General features: G+C 37.3%; 1 protein-coding gene across 1 annotated transcript; it reads right to left on the bottom strand.

Moving 5' to 3' along the window:
- Positions 1 to 52: 52 nt before the first annotated feature.
- Positions 53 to 18859, bottom strand: LOC121908011 (dual specificity protein phosphatase CDC14AB-like). The gene is made up of 14 exons (XM_042427649.1): positions 18344 to 18859; positions 15935 to 16025; positions 10660 to 10735; positions 10475 to 10567; positions 10294 to 10373; positions 8804 to 8870; positions 8357 to 8419; positions 6411 to 6498; positions 5972 to 6202; positions 5699 to 5837; positions 3806 to 4016; positions 3455 to 3546; positions 2062 to 2205; positions 53 to 1830 (listed from the first exon to the last, which is right to left on the bottom strand). Exons 1-14 carry the CDS (start codon positions 18387 to 18389, stop codon positions 1782 to 1784), a joined length of 1470 nt encoding a protein of 489 aa, XP_042283583.1. The 5' UTR covers positions 18390 to 18859; the 3' UTR covers positions 53 to 1781.
- Positions 18860 to 19760: the final 901 nt, after the last annotated feature.

The raw sequence follows: 19760 nt of genomic DNA, 5'->3' as shown, positions 1-19760 counted from the left end.
TAATAATCTCTGCAGCAACACTAATGACAACCAACTCATCAAATTGTACATCACAAATGATTAGTTTTTCAATCAGTGATCAGACAATACAGTGCCAAAACAACACCAGCAATAATGGTCACAAATGATCCAAGAGCAGATGATTATATTTCATAACAGCAACAATACATCATTTGCATAGCATGATTAGCATTCACGTTGCATGAAACAAAAACAAAGTTAAACAAATATCAACATAATAGCATTTGCTCAGAAAACAGAAAAAATGTTCAACACAGCTACACACACAGGCATGGCTCCTGTGGCCTGCCACTGAAAAAATTCCCTTCATGAAGACAGTTTTAGTTGCCAAAATTATTGTTGGCAACTAAAAATATCTCTGTGATTTAAGTTTCCATGCTGTGTTTTGTTTGATAAATCTGATTTTAATTGAACTGTATGTATGTATATAATCTGTTCATATAGTGCTCCTTACTTGATTCAAAACAAATATTCAGTAATAATTTATGAAGTTAAGTTTTTTTTCTTTTCAAAAACATGTATCTTAAAGTTCTAAAAAATAAAGTGCAGTTGCAGTTGAGAGTTACATGGCTTTGTTTTCACTCCTCCACCGATTTCTACATTGTTTGAAAATGCTGTTACATCAAAAGGATACAGATTAAAAACCAGCAACCTTCTTATTATAATCTGTGCTCACTTCTTGATTTTAAATCCTAATAACTTTGCCATATAGAGACCCATATGGTAAAGCTTTGAATTCAGTATTGCAATGCTCTGCCTCCAGTGATGTACAGCATACAGCCAGCTATACCTATACAAAAGATACTTGAAATGTGTGTGGATTTGTGCTTTAATCCCCTTCATTTTTTACATTATGTTCTCCAGTTTGCTGCTACTTACTGTGATGTGATTTAAACTCAAAGTTACTCAGGCTGGGAAAGGTACTAAATACCTTTTAAACACCTATTTAAGTTTGGTATATTTGTTACCTGAACCAATATGTGATCTGACCGACAGATAGTTTGCCCCAGGTCTCCTTTGACAATTTATTCTCATTTCCACTGTAGATGAAACCTTGTAACAAATGTTGAAAAACTCTGAGTGACTGCAATAAAAGTCTAAGTTGTACAAGGGTTCAACAACACTATAGATTTCCAATGCACTCCAAAAACGGCACTTCCAGTGTGCTCTAAAACCCTTGAAAACATTTTAATGAATGTTTTTCATTAATGATCTTGTTCATTAAATACAAATGAGAACAAAGAATTCTGCTGGAAGGAAACAGTGTTATATTATGTTGATGAATGATTGTTAAACATGAATGATGATGCCAATCAACTCATGCATGGTGATTTTAGTGCTCTGCCTGAACCACGCAAAGCTCCATTTTTGTTTTTCTTCTCTAAAAAAATCCTGTTAGTTTAGATATTATCAAGGCCAGTGTTACAGCTTTTCTCATGTTAAAGATCATGTTAATTGCCTATAATTACACAACACCATCTGATTATAACATACTGGAGACATGGACATGTGTTTTGGTGCCAGTCCTTTTAACACATATTGGTTAAGGTGACCAATGATCCACAAAGCCCTTTAACTTTATGCATAAGTGTTTTACAAACTTTGGGATGACTCTACAAAGCTCCTGTTTCTGTGAATCCCTGCATTAAATGTGAAGTTACAGTGTCAGACAGATAATTAATTGTCAAGGTTGACAAAATGTTTAAGGCCTAGACAACCACAGGTTGACTCAGCTTGTCAGCAGATTGGAAACTGTGAAGTCAGTGAATGACAGCATGCCTGGTACTGAACAGACTGAGGCTGAAGGGACTGGGAGAGAGACATAGAAAAGAAAGAGAGAGAGAGAGGAATTTGTTTAATTACTCAGGTATTTTATTGATTCATGCCATGCCTTTCCTATGGATAGTTAATCTAGCATAGCAGAGTATGACATGAGAAATAATATTCATTTCTTCCCAATGGTGTTGTCAGAGAGTCCCATTAATGCTTGTGCACTGTATATGAAAAGTGGTTAAAAGGAACAAAAACATGGAGACTCACCTCTTGATCTGCACGGCTGAGGAGGAGGAGCTTCGTACCAGCTTCTTAGAAGAGGAGGAGGAGGATGAGGAGAAGGAGAGGGGGACTTTAGAGGACTTATGGGGTGGGAGGATGGAGCAGTGAGAGGCCTTGGACAAGTTCAACCTAATTAAGAAACACAAAGGCATTGACAGATAATTACATATGTATGTTTGTATGGGTGATGCATGAATTAAAACAGGATGTATCATGAATTCCTGTTGCTTACCATTAGTAAAAAGACACACACTTACTTGATTTTGTCACTTAGGAGCTAGGGCATTGCATTAATTCACAATCAATCCCTGGAGACTTATTCTAACCTCTAAGGATCAGGCTGTTATTTTCTATATTTTTCTTACTGTCAACAAATCTCGTGCAGAGCCAAACCAACAATGAACTGATCTACTTAAAATGATCTGATATATCTTATTCCTCTGTGCCGTAGACCTCCGTTGTTGTCCAAAAACTATTAAAAACACGTCAATGAGTCATACCGATGCACTGGGTGACATGTTTCTTCATCAAAAAGTTTACAGCCATATTAGTTTGTTTAGAAATGGCTCCAAAAACTAATAACAGCAATAACGTTTTCAGTCTCAGGAGAGTAGTTCTGTGTAAGGCAGACACACTGAGCCTGTGCAGGAACACGGCTCCATTTCCAGAGCTTCGTTAGCTTGTTGTGCTACATATTATAACTTGTATGTAGATCAATTCATTGTTGGTTTGACTCTGAACATTTATTGACTGTAAGAAAAACATTGAAAATCACCAGCCTTATCCTTTCAAGGAGTAGCTTCAACATTTTGGAAAATTAACTTATTTGCTTTCTTTCCGAGAGTTACATTCTGACAGTTACAGAGAAAGCTATTGTTAGCTTAGCCTTGCAAAAACACTGGAAGCAGGGGGAAACAGCTAGCCTGGCTATCCAAATGTAAAAATAATCTGCCTATTAGCACCTCAAAAACTGACTGACTAACTTGTTATAGGAGATATAACACATTTCACCCTTTTTCCTGTCTTGGTGCTAGGCTAAGCTAACAATGTAGCTTATTGAGTGACGGACATGAGAGTGGTATCAATCTTCTCATCTAACTCTCCGCAAAAAGCAAATGAGTGTATTTCTCAAAATGTCAAACTATTCCTTTAACCATACCGACTACATGCCTCACCCCAACACAATAGTTACCTTCAGTCAAAACCAAATCATAACCCTACAATTTAAATCATTCACCTCAATGGGACTAATTTCACCAAATGTGAGGCAAGTTCCCATAATTTCACATCATAAACCCATTTTTCTGCCTGCAACATGATTAATACAAACACACACCTACTTACACACACACACACACACACACACAGTGCAGTGTACCTTGAGGAGGATGAGGCAGATCTTGGTGGCCGTTTTCCCTTCAGTGCTCTCAGTTGGTCTCCCTGAGTTAGACTGGTTTCCTTGCAGTTATTCTAATGTATGCATAGAGTAATATCAGTCTGTTAAGACACTGGGTTACTGAATGACCATTTTTCAACAGTTTTTTTTGTAATATACAAAATAAAATTAAACAAAAGGAAAAAGTTATTCAAACTGAACTTCAAGAAAATGTGAAGTCATCCGTAGGATCGGATTGTAAACACATAGCTAATGTCTGTTCATAGTCTTAAATAATGTAATCCTCACTTTAAAGGAGCAATAATAAAGATGCCAGAAAGCCCCGCCCCTCACCTCATCCAGACTGTATGATTTGTAGAGGGTGGTGTTGATTGACAGGTCATCCATGCTTGACAGCAGGCGGGACATAGCTTCTTGTTTCTCCCCCACAGAGTCTGAACTGTGAGGCTGCTGCAGATGCTGCTGCCGCCGACTCTGTCTCTGCTGAACCAGTTTCTGTTTGGAGCGATGGACATCGCCCTGGACCCACAAACTGTGCTGTTTCCTATACACACACACACACACACACACACACACATAAGGAACAAATAAAAATGACTCCATACACTGGTACCAACATTTTTGCCATAAGCTTTGTCATCATTCCATCCTTCACCTCTCTGCTTTACATGTGGCTTAGGGGAAGATAAACATACATTCCTATGTTCCACCTGGTTTTTCCCCAAAATAAACAGATTTTGGCAGAATGTGTGTAATATTTTATCACAAATCCATGGGATTAATTTCCCAGTGGACCCCAAAATTTGCCTGCTGGGTAATTTAACTAATTTAAGACTTGGTCGTCATGGCAGTGATGTCAAGCTTAAAGAAATCTTATTGATTATCGCCAAAAAATTTGTTTCTCTAAAATTAAGGTCCAGTGCCAGTTGGGATGTGGATTGCAGAAATCAATGAATTCATACAACACAAAAAATGCATATTGGTTGAAACCTTATACAACATATGGCATTATTTTATTTGATTATATGAAAAACATTCCTCTCAACCAGATTCACTGTCTCTATGTAAATCTAAATGCCATCATGTAATTATGTTCTGCTATGATATAATAGGTCAAATTCCCCATTAATGGTCCCACCAGTAGCTCTCAACTGTTGTACTCTTAATGTCATCTAAATGTCTATTTCTATTCTAATTTGAATTTGAACTAGTGTTGTCTTTTTTCTTCCTTTCTCATTGCATCAGTTGTTCTGTACTTGAACAACAACTGATGACAGAAGTTATATGTAAAACAGATTCCTACTCAGAATTGAGTAACACTTTATCATCATTTTAGTAGCGTCAATACAAATCACCTGAAAATTCTTTTGGATTCTTTTCGTATTAGATAAACAAGCTTTAAGACTTCAGTTCTTACTGTATTAGGACACCTGAGACTCAGCATGTCAGATTCAGGTTCTATTGTCACACTACCAACAGCTGGCATGTATGTTAACATACGCATTAAAAAGTTTAAAGGATAAGGCTGACAATAGTCAACATTTTGGTTATTGTCAATAAATCCCATAGACATACCAAAACCAACAATATGTTAGTCCATCTCTCTACCCTACCCAGTTTGCAGCTCTCCCTAAGCCAGTTGTTCCTACTGAGGATGTAAATCTTTAAAACAGCTTACAGATATATATTTTCATTTTTTAAAAAGGCTCAGTAATTTCCTAAAGCAGTTGGTCACTATAGTTCTTAGCAAACGTCACTCAAACTGGAGGAAATAGTGCATTTGTTGGGGACTATTTTCAGCGGAGGATTAATTCACATTTGCTGCTTGAGTATTTCCAGCAGCGGGATGGTGTATGTGGGATTGATTCAAAATAAACTACTAGGAGTAAGATATATCACACACAATATTTATTAGTAGATCAATTCATTGTTGGTTTTGGTCTTTTCGTTGGTTTTGTTGACAATAAGAAAAATATTTTATAAAATCACCATTTAATCTCAAACTATAACTGCGGCTGACGGGAATTTCTGTCATTAGTTTTTGATGTATGCTACCATGAACTGATGGTTGAAAATTAGACCTGTTGGTGCATGTTGGTGTAAATAGAAAAACTAAAACGTTCATGCCAAATTTCATGGCAATCCATCCAACAGCTGGAATGACTGAACGACCAGAAGACTGAAAAACATCTGCAGAGCTGTTGTAAATTCATAACTGAGACTCACTCCTCTAGGAAGTTCTGCTGGGGGCCGATGATGGATCCAGGCCGGCAGATTCTGATCCAAGCGATGGCCTCAGCTGCAGTAAACCGGTAATGCTTCATCAGGTAGCATCCAATCAGAGTGCCCGTACGGCCCAGGCCAGCTATGATTGGATGGAGTGTTTAAAGGGAGACGTTTTAGAAAAGGTTTACTCTCTATATATTGTATGAAGATGCATTTTATTTTATTTGACTGTGAGAAAAAAAACCCCTGATACACACACAAATCCACTCTCACCTTTACAGTGCACAGCCACAGCTCCTTCTGTGCTCTCACACACGTGCAGGAAGCGCCTGACGATGAGGTCAGAGGGCGTGGTCCCATCCAGGAAGAAGAGGTCGTGGTGCTCGATTCCTACATCCTCGAACCGCCTGCCCTCATACAACTTCCTGTTCAGACGAACCACGGCTGTGATGTCATTTTGGTGAAAGAATGCAAAGTACGCCTCTGGTGCGTGGAGAGGATAACCTGGAAGAACAATATGATGATCATATGATTTCTTAGCATTCAGACGAGAGTTAGTTTCCTTTCAAGAGTAATTATTTGTACTCCTAAGTGATAAACTTCATATGAGCATACTCAATAAATACTCAAATACATACTTCTCTTTACTTTACTGAAGCCTCACTAGAGCTCATGTCAGGCCCTTTGGACATCATTTTGACACCTGACTCACCGTTCTCTATTTTACTGCGGTGATGAGGGCTGCTGAATGCCAGAACTTTCCCAGGAATGATCCAGTTCATATCCCCGTTTTCTACTCGCTAAAAACAGAGAAGAAGAAGAAGGAGATGCAGTGTATGACAGGTAATAAGACTGCATGTATCATTTTGAAACATCAGAATATAACTGTAAAATTGATATTTTGATTTTATTACTGCAAACGAGTAAAACCATTCAGACAATTTGGAGCAATAATCTCACACCAGCGCCAATGTTTATTAAAATTAAGACCACTCTTCTCATCATTCATCATAACAAATGATTCTGTAAGAGGATATGTGTGTTGGAACAGAAACTGACTGAAAAAGTGGTGGAAACTATGAATTGCACTGAAGTACATTTACTCAAGTACTGTACTTCAGTACAGTTTTGATGTACTTGAACTTTACTGAAGTGTTACATTCCCCATAAGTGGATGTCTACCTGTATTAATAATGTGTTTACACTCACAGTATTTATAGCTCCTTGCAGCCCTGTAGGGCAGACCTGCCATTTTTGTTCCACTCTCATTTTCCTGTTTTTATGTGTTATTAGGGAGTAACCTTTTTTCAAGTAGTTTATTTGGTATTTTGGTTTTATTTTTCTACTCAGGGCTGTTTGGTTTGTTATTTCGGCCAAGACTCTCCCTGAAGTTAAATTCAAGCTTCTATAACTGGCAATAAAAGATTGAAAACCTCAATAAATTGACTCTTATTTATGTTACTCCCCCTTCCATAGACCAACATAAATATTTCCATTTAATACTACTTTTACTTGCACTCCACTACATTTCATTTTATATACAAATCATATGATCAGTTTAAAAAATATGAGACACCGTTATAGATTAAACCAGCGAACTGTACATGAAGTAGTTCAAAGTACCAATGTACCACTTACAAATTACTGTAATCAATCAGTAATAATGATCTGAAGCCATTCTGCATGTTGAGCACTTCTTTTGTTTTCATTTTGTTGCTAATGCTTCTGTATTTTTACGTACAAATTTGAATGCAGGACCTTTACTTGTTATAGAGTATAGTGAGGTATTACTACTTCTACTAAAGTAAATGATTTGAATACTTCTCCCACCACTGGAATCAGACATTACATGAAATGGTGATTTAAAAAAAAAAGTGTCACCACAATTACAAGATACAATATGTAGAGTAAAATATGTAAAGGGGAAAGAGTGATAAGTGACTGATGTAAATTAGTGATTAGAGTGATTGTACACATAAAGGTCAATTGACTCCTCTGAAGAGTGAAGAGTATTGCGTAGCATGTAGAAACAGCTGTATGACATGTTCTGCAGCTGTGGAGGAGCTTTCTGTAGTTGGAGAAAAATAACCCTGATGATGTCATCATATCATCATGTCATCATATCTCTGCTTTGGCTGAAAATTCATAACAGAAAGTCTGCATTACAAATTATAAACTGGGGGTGTGAACTTGTGGGTGTGGGAATGAAGCATGCTGTTGGTTGCATTATGGGAAATGTAGTGTTTTTTCTGCCATATTATTGCATAAAGGTCAGGATGTTTTGGCCTCTGTTGCTTCAATTCTTTGAAATATTATTTTCAGTCATGATTTTTTTTATATATAGTATAGAAAGACAGGACCACATGTGGTACAAAACTAACATTGAAGCACCAAAATTATATTACCTCGTTAATCATTATAAGATGATTAAGGACAGAAAGAGACAAAAAAGAAAAACAAAGAACCAGATCATCTCTACTTAGCATACAGCAGGGATCAAAAAACAAAATTTAATCCTTCTTTATCTTTTCATGCAGTGACTTGGATGTTTTTCATTTACTCTGTTGAGTTATTTTATAATCGTCCTTGCTTGTGTCTTTTAATTCCAAGGCAGGTGGAGCTGTGTGTGGGTTGATGATAGTGTCTGTGTGCCCTCACCTCATAATGTTCATACTCCTCTACATCAAAGCATTCAAAGTCCAGAAAACCATACTGCAGCGCCTGGAGGACAGAAGAGAGAGAGAGAGAGAGGACAGTTGACCCAGAGTAGCTTTTTTAATAAAGTCTGATACTGTGATGCAACGTCTCTCCTAATGACCTCTCTAAACTTTCATAAGACTAAAAGATTAAGAATATAGTGGTGAAAAACTCTGACCTCCATGCAGCTGTTGTTTTTTGTCTCTTCACCAGACGCTATTCAAATCTTACATCACTTCAATATGATGTAACTAAACTTTGCGTCATCTTATAAAGGTGGGTTAGGTTTCTCTCCTCACTGACTAACTAAGCTAACTGACCTTCCACTAGTCTCTGATAGACTCAGTGTGTACGGGAGACAGTTAGTACTCTACCTACTACTAACTAAGTTAAGCCTGTGTAGTTCACCTTGCGTATTCCTTGTAGACAGTCGAGGATGGTGAGGTTGAAGGAGCTCTCTCCTGCTGCTGCATCCCTATGATACACACACACACACACACACACACACACACACACACACACACACACACACACACACACCAATATGGATATGTTAATTTAATTCTAATTAAAAGCCTTTTACTGTGATCAGCATCCAAACGTTGGCATCGGATGCATCAAAGACAAGAAACACCTGACTAAATTTTGAACATGTCAAGTTGAGGGCTGCAGCTAAGGATTATTTTCATTAAAGATTAATCTTCAAATCTTTTTTTCAATTGATCAATCATTTCGCTCCTAGAGTCCATGGTCCCAGAGATATTAAATTTTCTGTACTGTAAGACAAGGAAAGCAGCAAACACTCACATTTTTGAACCCTTGCTTTAAAAAGGACCTAAACAATTAATCGATTATCAAAATAGTTTCCGATTAATTTTCTATCAAGTAATCAGTTATTCGACTAATCGTTGCAGCTGTAGTCAAGTCTGTATTTTGCATAGAGTTACATGTATTGTATTTGAGCTCTACAAATGACCACTATCATTTTACAGTCTCACTGTTTTTAAAGGGGGCTTTGATGAGATTTTACACATCAAGTTCAGCTCATGAGTAGAAAACATTTGTAAAATGTCTTCTGTTGCTCTGGATGAGATCATATTGGAGTTATTGGAATTATGAGTTCCCGACTTGTAAATAGTGTTCACATCAACATCCAAGTTTTGAAGTAGACTGCAAAAAACTGGAATTTTTCTGAAAGCTCTGATATATCCAAGTGTGCGTGAATTGGGACACCTCACATAAGGTGAGTCTGTTGTTCAAGGAGATTAAACCTGCATCAGTTTCAACCATTCTTTATTTGAATCTGTCTCTCACACTAACTTTATGCAACTGCAGCACTAAATCCCTGAAGTGCTGCTTTACAGTAATACATGGTTGCTTTTTAAATTGCTGTTAGGTTGGACAAAGAATGAATCACATCTAAACCCAAGATGCAGTGAACTTGTACTTTTACCCAATCCACCAAAGATTAAGTGTACTTTCTGTCAAAACCACTTAGAGAAGTGATGTGAATAAAAATATATTATTGACAATAAATCCAACAGACACCGATGGAGAGGTGAGGATGTTTTTTTTTTTTTTTAACCCCGTACCTAAGTGAGATAAAGAGAAAGTGAATTTCAGCGTTTCATAATGAAAAATGTAGTTGTTGAAGCAAAGTTGCACTAGAGTCCATGTACAGTCACTGTATAAATAACCAATAATCAATCAGATCAGCAGCAGCAGCATCTCTACATTAAACTATGCACATGCAGCACAGTTTGCAGCTTGGTATGTTAATGATATATAAACACAAACATACACATTCGTCTTGGTGAGAAATTATGCCTTTATAATACTGCAGACAGTGTGTGTGTATGTGTATGTGTGTGTGTGTGTGTGTGTGTGTACAGGCCTACCTGAAAGGCAGGTAGCCCATGTTGTTTCCTGAGATCAGAGTCCTGTAGGCTTCTTCTGGACTTCTTTTCAAATATATGACCTACAGGAAGGAGATTAACCTATATTATTAATAACGGACAGATAGACAGACAGATAGATGGATGAATAGAGGAATAGACGAACAAATAAAGAGATATTTACAGCATATGCACCAATAAGAACAGCAGCGTTGGCTCTATTCTTCTGGTCGTAACTGGTGTAGTGAATCAGTCTCTTTCTAGACATCGTGAAGGACTGAGGAGATGAAATACAGTCAGTAACAACAGCACTGATATAAAGGATGCACACTGTAGACTGAACGAATGTCCTGTTTGTGTTTGTGTTACCTTGAGCTTCTTGTTGAGTTTGCAGCAGTATCTGTACAGCATGGCCAGGTTGAGAGGCCCGAAGTCAGCATAGAAACTGCAACACACACAGAATGCTCATTTATTCTGCAGGGGAGCAGAATCATGTCATATAAACCAACACCTTCAAATCTATTCTTGGAAATCATGATCTATTCATAAAATTTCATACATAAGAGCCCTGCACGCTGAATTAGTTTGACAAATATAAACCTTTCTCACACATTTCCACCATATTCAAGCCTTTAAGAGAAAGTGGTTGTTTGGTTTTTGGTGTGGTTTTGTCAATGCAAAAGCAATGCAAATGTTGAAATCTAGTAAAGTGTGTATAGTTGTCATACTCTTTAGAGCTATTACTGTGGTCAAATGGAGCTCAGCATGTACAGAATATGTATGACTGACAAAACAGACATGGTCTTGTTTCTTTTTCAAAAATGGCAAATGATTTATCCTTAGAGAGTCAACAGGACAGTGGTGTGTTCTGATAATCTGCTCCAGGTAAGATTGCTAAAACAGGCTTTGAGTTTGACGCATTAAGATGAGAGCGCCGTGACTTATCAAGATCCTGGATTTCCTTTTTGTTAAGGCCAAACTGTTCTACAAACACCACAGCCTCCACCCTTATTGAAAAAATACATGAGTGTAAATGCAATATTCTGGGTTCATGATGAAAGGTGCAACTCCTGCTCTCATATGGTATGTGTTCATGTTTGCCATAAGGTCACACCAGAGTGCTAATTGACGGGTGATTGGCCTGAACCACAGGGTGCTTGGGTAAAAAAATAGCACTCAGGATGACTGGGCAGGATTCAATGGAATCCTTACTGTACCTGTGTTAGGTCTATAAGTTTGCAACACTGGCTCTGGTGTTACGACTATGGACTTCCCCCACCTTCTTAAAATAGTTGTAAGGTAGCTGGGGGCACTTCCACCTCAAAATCCTCTAATATTTGTTTTCATTAGCTAAAGGACAAACATACATCGGAGAAGGTGGCTTGATTGCCTCCAAATCCATAATCGGGTTATGTTCTTGAGAATTTGTGCAAAACATGGAAAAGTTATGTGGCCCAGACCTCTGTGACAAAGTCCTGCTTTTTAAAATTACTTCTTTTTTATTGTTCGATGACCAGCAGAAATAATCCGTGTTTTGATCTCATCTCATTTGGATCATTATAATTCCATTTTCTGCCGCCTGAGCAAGAGATCTCGGTCTCAGTTGGAACTTTTCCAAAATGCAGAAGCGCAGCTTTTCCCCCGCAGAGATATATTCATATCCATCCTTACTCCAGCTTCCCTTCACTGGCTCCTGATATTATAATGTTATTGATAGACATGACATGATTGTGGTTGCATTGATGATGTGAAGTAAGCTGATTTTGTACAACAGCTGGCATCCAACATATTATAATGTCACAAAGAGCACTTTTCAACATCTGCTGCCCGCTGCTCTTTAGCCTCACATTCAACAAAACGCCTGTTTTCTGAATCCATCAAGTTCCACATAAGTCTAATACTAGTTTTTGTTAAGCCTCATGATCTTTGCAAAGGCAAATGTATTTTTATTTCTTTTCAGAGCTCGTTGATCTCAGATGAATTCCACCACTGAGCTGCACCTTTTAAGCTCTCCTTCAGACATGATTGCATAATAAGCTTCTGCTTAAATCAGTACACATACTTTGTGAGCGCAAACAATGAGCTGCACTGTGCTTTCACAAGGGTGAAATTGTCCCATAATATTCCATATTATGCTTATGGTTTACTTATGTAAGATGTTCATGTAAGACGTGTGTGTTAAGTGCACTGAATTATTGTACTATAGCCTGGAAAAACATGTAGGATTTTGCAAATCTTTTTTTCTCAAACATAGCAACATTATTTTTCAGACTGTCAACCACTACTGACTGTGTACATTTGAGTTGGTAGACTGGAATGATCCAGTCCAACTGACGTCATCCATAGATTGTCCTAAATCCCTCTCCACCACGAGGGCAAAGCCACTGATCTCATCTTGACCTATGTCTTATAGCGGGATCATAACCACCAGCTCTGTTTACAGCAACCAGTGTGCCTCACCTTCAGGCTGGAATTCACATGACCAGATGAAATTCAAGAATGACTGACTGAAGGATGAGAGAAGTGGGATTAACCATGACTGGGCTATTTCCTTGGCCTACTGTACTTACATGTGTCTGAGGTGACACACACACTCTGCATCATACAGAGAGCCTAATGTCTAACACCTCCCATAGGTGATCAGCCGAGTTAAGATCTGGTGACTGTAAAGGCCATGATCATTCGTTTCTCCACTCATTTAGTCAGGTTTTTCCTCTAATATGTCATCTGTTTGTATGATGTTTAATAACTTACTTGCTAGTGTGTATTCATGTGAAAACATCCACAATTCCTTACATAAATAAAAGCTTCACTTTGGTATTAAAGTGAATTACTGAGGCGTACTTTTGAAGAAAAAGCACAGTGACATTCTTCACTTTTAGCAAGAAAGGGAAGTCTAACCTTTTTGCTAAAAATAATATATATACACACACACATACACACACAAACACACACACACACACACATACATGATATATATATATATAATAATAATAATAAATAAAATAATAAAATAAATCTGTCATAGCAGAGAGTCTTATTACCAGTGGTGTGGACACTAGACATGTTTAATCATTGCCAGGTTGGTCCTACATGCAGTGTGAGGTCATCGCACAGGAAGCTATTAGCTCCTCTTATGTCCAGGTATAAGACTAAAGAGCTTCTCCTGTTAGAGCAATTCAACTCTGGAACAACTCTCCAACTCAGACTTGCAATCTCAGTATCTTCTTTTGCTGTTACCTATTTAAATCGTGTATATTAAAATAAAAGTGTGTGTATTTATGTGTATATGCAGACTGGTTTACTCTAGGTGTGAAAATCCATATGTAACACATATGTTGCCTGTTTTTCTGTCTTCTCTCATTCTGTCCTTGTCAAGCACTTTGTAATCTCTGAGTTTGACAAGTGCTATATAAATAAACTTTATCATAGCTGCAATGATCTAATTTGGCAGATGGTCAGCTACTCTGACTGATGCAGAGTGCAGCAGCCTGTGTGTTCTTCAACTTCCCCAGATGTAAGGGTGTGATATGTAAGACCCTGCTGCTAGTAATAATACAGCTCCGAGCTGTATTAAGACGGAGCATCGACTCGATATGCATGATGATCTGTTGGGTTATGTACTCAGATAAATTTGCACATGGTTCAAGTGACGGAGGTGACAGATTATATTAGCGCTGGCAAAGGAAAGATGAGCAAAAGGGTACAAGTGAAGGAGAGAAGTAACTGCACCCTGAATAACTGGCTGTACTAACAGAACAGAAAGTCTTCGTTCTGTTGCATACTTGTATGAAAATGTTGGAACATTGTGTTGTTAAGTAATTCCATGTCTGTGCTGACAGAACTGTGTTGTATATAAAGTTTGGGGCTTTTTATTTGATCAGCTGCTGACCTCTTTTGCTCACATGCAGTCACTCTGTCACTTTAAGGTCCTCACAAACATCAGACTCATGACAGCTCTGTGATGTTAACCAGACTAAAGACCCAACTCTTCATACAGAATCTGGACTGACATGTTGCTAACCTCTATGATTTGCTTTACCTGCTCTGATAAGGAATACTTGTTGCTTCTGTATGCTGGGCTCTTAATGTACAACCACTAACAAAAATATACTTTTAATGGTCAGTTAAAGATAATGTTTAACGGATAGTTTTTGTTTAAATTTGTCCAGATTTTGAAATATTGAATCAGAGATGTCTAAATATTTGAAAATCTCAACAACTATGGCTCCGTCTCTGGATAATCCATAGACCTCAGTGTGAATGGTTTTCATTTCAATTACTTTGTACTGAAGAAGTCCCCATGAAAACTGTTGACAGTGGCATCTGTGGATTATCCAGATTAGTGAGAAAAATTCTCAGCATCTCGAACAGCACAATCAAAATTCCTTGAAGTTCCATTGCTTTGGAGTAGCAGCAAAAGTTTCAGAGGCCAGTATCTAAAACCTTCATCACATAAAACCAAAGCTAGCTGCATGTCCACAGGTACACCTCTAGTAGAGCTATGAAGCAGTTTTTTCATGTGTGGGTCACCAATGCAGGCTCACATGCAGGCAAGTGTGCACACGGGTGACACTATACACATTCCTGCCAATGACTTCACACTATTCCACTGATCTACAGGTGGCTGTAATGCGCCAGGAAGTGCAGAGAAGATACAGGATTTAAAAAATACTTTAAATAATTATCTTTAAAAATGTTTTATGTAGAAGGAAATGCATCAGGTTTGTTTGATGAGAAACACTCACTGTAAACATTTTTTTTAAGTTTCCAACTATTAAATTAATCGGCAACTATTTTGACAATTGATGAATCATTCTGAGTCATTTTTTAAGAGGAAAATGTCCAAATTCTCTGATTCCAGATTCTCAAATATGAATATTTGAGTTTTCTTTTTGTCTTCTTTGGCAGTAAACTGAATATCTTTGGGTTGTGGACTGTTGGTCGGGACAAAACAAGACACATAAAGACGTCAGCTTGGGCTTTGGGAAACAGTGACCGACATGTTTCACCATTTTCTGATATTTTATGGACCAGCTAACTGATTAATCGAGAAAATAATCAACAGACTAATCGATAATGAGAATAATCATTAGTTGCAGCCCTGCTTTTGTTTGTTTACAAGAAAACTCCACAGTGCACCTTTAATCAGTGGGGTGACTTGACTGGTGTTAAACCTCTAGCTTCACTTGTTCTATCAGTCATGACTACTGAGCAGTAATGTAAATGTTGAGGATAGAGGAAACTGCTACGTGCTGTAATGTAAATATAAATATGGAATGAAATCATAACATGCAAGATACAGAAAATATAAAATATGGTCCAATACTAAAAATAGCATAAAGAATTTGTTAAACCAACATCAATGTATGTGCATTTAAGTAGTGGCAACATTGTCATTATTTCAGTCTGTTTACATCATAGACACTGAAGGTGACTACAGACCACACAACATGATTTGATTGACAAAATATTTAGTGAGCAGACTTGATGAACTGATGTATTATGCATGTTTGAGTGTTTTTGGTACACTGTTCTGTCACCAGATGTGGATAAAAACATCTGTCAAAAGATTCTGTGGCAGCGATTCCAACAGTGACCAAAGTATGTTAATGTGATCCAGCTGCTTATCACAGGAACGTACCTGTCATATATGAACTCCTCATCTGTGCTGAAGTAGTGTGTGTTGGCTGTATTCTTTGGTTTGACACGCAGAGTGGTAAAGTACAGCCGGTCTGTGGTAGACAACAAACACACACACACACACACACACACACACACACACACACACACACACACACACACACACAGAGGGACAAGCAGACAGATAACATTGCATTATTGATGGCTGTTGTGAGTTCAGCTGGAGGAGTTGCATCATGGACAGTTTTGGTTTTCAGTTTTTGGTTCAGGGACACATCAACCCAGATGACCAATGCTTTTGGTTTCAAACTGGATTATATAGACAAATAGTTCTGATAGTGAAACCTCTAATTGCACTCACATGTCAAACATACATTTCCAGAAATTGCAAATTTAAATGATGATATTCCACATGAGTAACTGGAAATTCTCTCAGTTTTACTGAAGTTCAGTGTTCTGAAAACAAGAGCTCAAAGCTCCTCGCCTCAAACCACATGCTGCCTGTTACTTAACCTGTTTAATACTTAAAACTTAATCCTAGCACTACTGAAACCTTTTTCACTGAATTACTTCAACACTTAATTACATAACGTTGGATATATAGAGTAGAGATATAAAGTAGCATGAAATAGAAACATTACTTAAAGTAAAAGTACCTCAAATGTGTACTTAAGTACAGTACTTGTGTAAATGTACTTAGTCACATTACACCACTGATCACTCTGGTACCACTCTCTAATAAGAAGTTGTAATTGAGTGCTTTACAAATGCTCAATAAATGCTTTAGATCATTTATATGCCTTTAATAGGATCAACTTTTGGTTTTTCAGTTGTATTGTTGTAAATAATAATAATAATAAAAACCTTTATTAATGATTTGTTAGCACTTATAACTGAATATATGATGGCTCTTTAGAAAGTGAAGAACCTAAGAACAGTCTATAAAGTCATAACCTGGCAACCCAAAAGTTGTTCTTATTAATGGCTTATATCTGTATCATAAAGTATTAGTGAACTTTATTAACCATCAATAAAGTCATGAGTTACAACATATAAACTCTTTATAAAGGACCTTCTCAGAAATGCACCATTACTCTTTGATAACTTGGGTTCTTACTAAGTTGTATTCAATTATTTTGTAGGATTAACAAACCAAAATCAGTGAAGTATTTCAGTGGTAACACTTTACTTCAAGTCCCCCTAGCATTCATAAACAGTATACAAACATTTAATAAATGGTTTATAACACTAACCTCTGCCAACAACTACATTATATTGTGTTATAAACTATTTATTACATGTTGTATGCCACTATAAAAGCTAAATAGGGGAAATTAAAGCGTTATCGTATTGTGCTTTTATGGTTTTTAACATGTTTATGGTAACTTAATTTGTATTTAGCCTCTTATGTCAGTGTAATATTCCTATAATATCACCATAAACACCCATTTTGTGGTACTCAACAGGTTGTAGTGATATTGTCTTTTTGTCTTAGTATTGTAGGCTATTTCTATGTTATTTATAATGGGGGTCTCAGTGTTCAAGGCCAATTTACTGTATTTATGTCCAGCCAATTACACTTGATAACATGTGTACCTCTCAGGGATCAGGACTGATGTAGCAGTGATATTTGTGTAGAAGATTTATACAGATTATTACTTTTTATTAACAGTGTTGGAAAGTAACTGAGTACTTTTACTCAAGCACTGTACTCAAGTACAATTTTGAAGTACTTGTGCTTTACTTGAGTATTTTCATCTGATGCTACTTTATACTTCCACTCCACTACATTTCAGAGGGAAATATTGTACTTTCTACTCCACTACATTTATTTGACAGCTTTAGTTACTTTTCAGATGAAGATTTGACACAATGGATAATATAACAAGCTTTTACATGGTTTCATTTCAATAAGGTTCAAATGATCCAATATTTCACCAAAAATCTAAGATTAGACAAAAAGTCCAAAAACTGAAAACAGATTTGTGAATCAGAACTTTGTTTTTTCTTCTTTCCTCTCCCATTAATCATCTCATGACCCCTCAGATTTATCTGCTGACCCTTTGGAGGGGCCGTGACCCCTAGGTTGGGAACCGCTGGACTAAACTAGTTAACTGTATATAAAGTAGTGTAAACTAGCTCCACCTCCAGCAGCTACAACAGTAACATGCTGCTCTAACACTGATGCTTCACTATTAATAATCTAATGATGTCATATATAATAATATATCAGTCAGAGGAACCAAACCACTACTTTTACTGCAATACTTTAACTACATCAAGCTCATAATACTTTTACTTGTAAAGGGGTATTTTAACATTGCTATATTGGTACTTTTACTTAAGTAAAGGATCTGAATACTTCTTCCACCACTGATTATTAAATACCACAAACGAACGTGTAACTTACCTTTGATAAATTCTGACGCACAGGACTGTTCATATTCATCTGCCATTTGACTACGCGACGTGATTCCTGTAAGAATCTTTGTTTTATATGATTTCAAATATGAATATTCTTCAACTCAAGTCTATATCAAACTGAAGAGGGTTTGTTTATTCTGGATTATCTGTTATGATGCCTCTTGAGATGTGTCCAGAATATCACGCCTCCTGTATAAAATATCATGATAAAATCCAGTATTTCTATCCAACTTCGATGAGTCTAACCGTACTTAGAGTTAAAAACGTCCAGCTCTAAAAAAAAAAAAAAGTCCCAAGAACTCTTTAACAGGCAAATTGTCGCGTCTCCAGTTCCACGTCCACCATCCACGCGCGTCAAAAGTCTCTTAAGGCCAATAAAACCCAACTCATTCAGGTTCTCTCTCCCAGAAACCCGCTTGCTCAGCTTGAGCGGGATAGTTTCCCGCAAATTATTCAACACCTAAATTAAAACGTTTCCTGGAATATTCCAGCGAGCGTTGAGGACACGCACCAAGCCGCCCAGAGAGTCGGAGAGAGCGCTAATCTGTCTGCTCTGCACATGCTCGGTCAGAGGCTGCACACACGCACGCACACACAAACACACACACACACACACACACACACACACACACACACATACACTCAAAGGTTGGCATGTTGCTAAAGCCTGGTAGAGATGGATAAAACAGTACCTGTAGTATATGACTGTAATCCCTGATTTCCTGTAATGTACATTTACATAATACTTTTAATACTGCTATAAAAAGAATGATTCATTTTTATTTTCCATATTTGTAATTATATTTCAACAGTGACTTCCAGTGTGACTGTACAATGCTCTTTAATGCAACAGTACTATACTCCCAGCATCTTCTAATATATATTATTATCATAAGAGTTTTCAGATTGACTCCTCTGGTCTGAGGAATGTCAGTTTGCTCCTGTCACCCAAGGGTGCAGAGCCGACGGCCTGGGTGCCAAATGTCTGAGCTCCCTGACTGGCCGGCTGAGCTGTGAGTTTCACATGAGCCAACTAAATCTGCACTTACATCACACAAGTGTTTCAGATGGTGATTATACACTAGGTGTTTGGTTTCTTATTAAACAAAAGTCACCTATTTGTAGAATCACTAATACTCTTGTACAGATTGAGTGGCACTCTGAAATAGTCCCATTGTACACTGACTTACAGAAGTGTTGGTGTAGTCACTATGATATAGTCACTGCTTTCTAATAGTGTATTATAAAGTGGACTTCACCTTTGCAGTTAAAATGTTGCTTTTTAAATCTAACACCTGATTTTAATTAGCATACTGTAACCTGCTGAGGCTGCTAAATGCAGTCTCATTTATTTAATTTTGGCTCATGAGAAATGATTTCTTATCCTAGTGCTGCCTTTATCG

The sequence above is a fragment of the Thunnus maccoyii genome, chromosome 12 (genome assembly GCF_910596095.1).
Source record: "Thunnus maccoyii chromosome 12, fThuMac1.1, whole genome shotgun sequence".
In the NCBI taxonomy this organism is placed as follows: Eukaryota; Metazoa; Chordata; class Actinopteri; order Scombriformes; family Scombridae; genus Thunnus; species Thunnus maccoyii.
The sequence above is the reverse complement of the archived record's forward strand: the minus strand, read 5'-3'. Positions and strand labels throughout refer to the sequence as shown.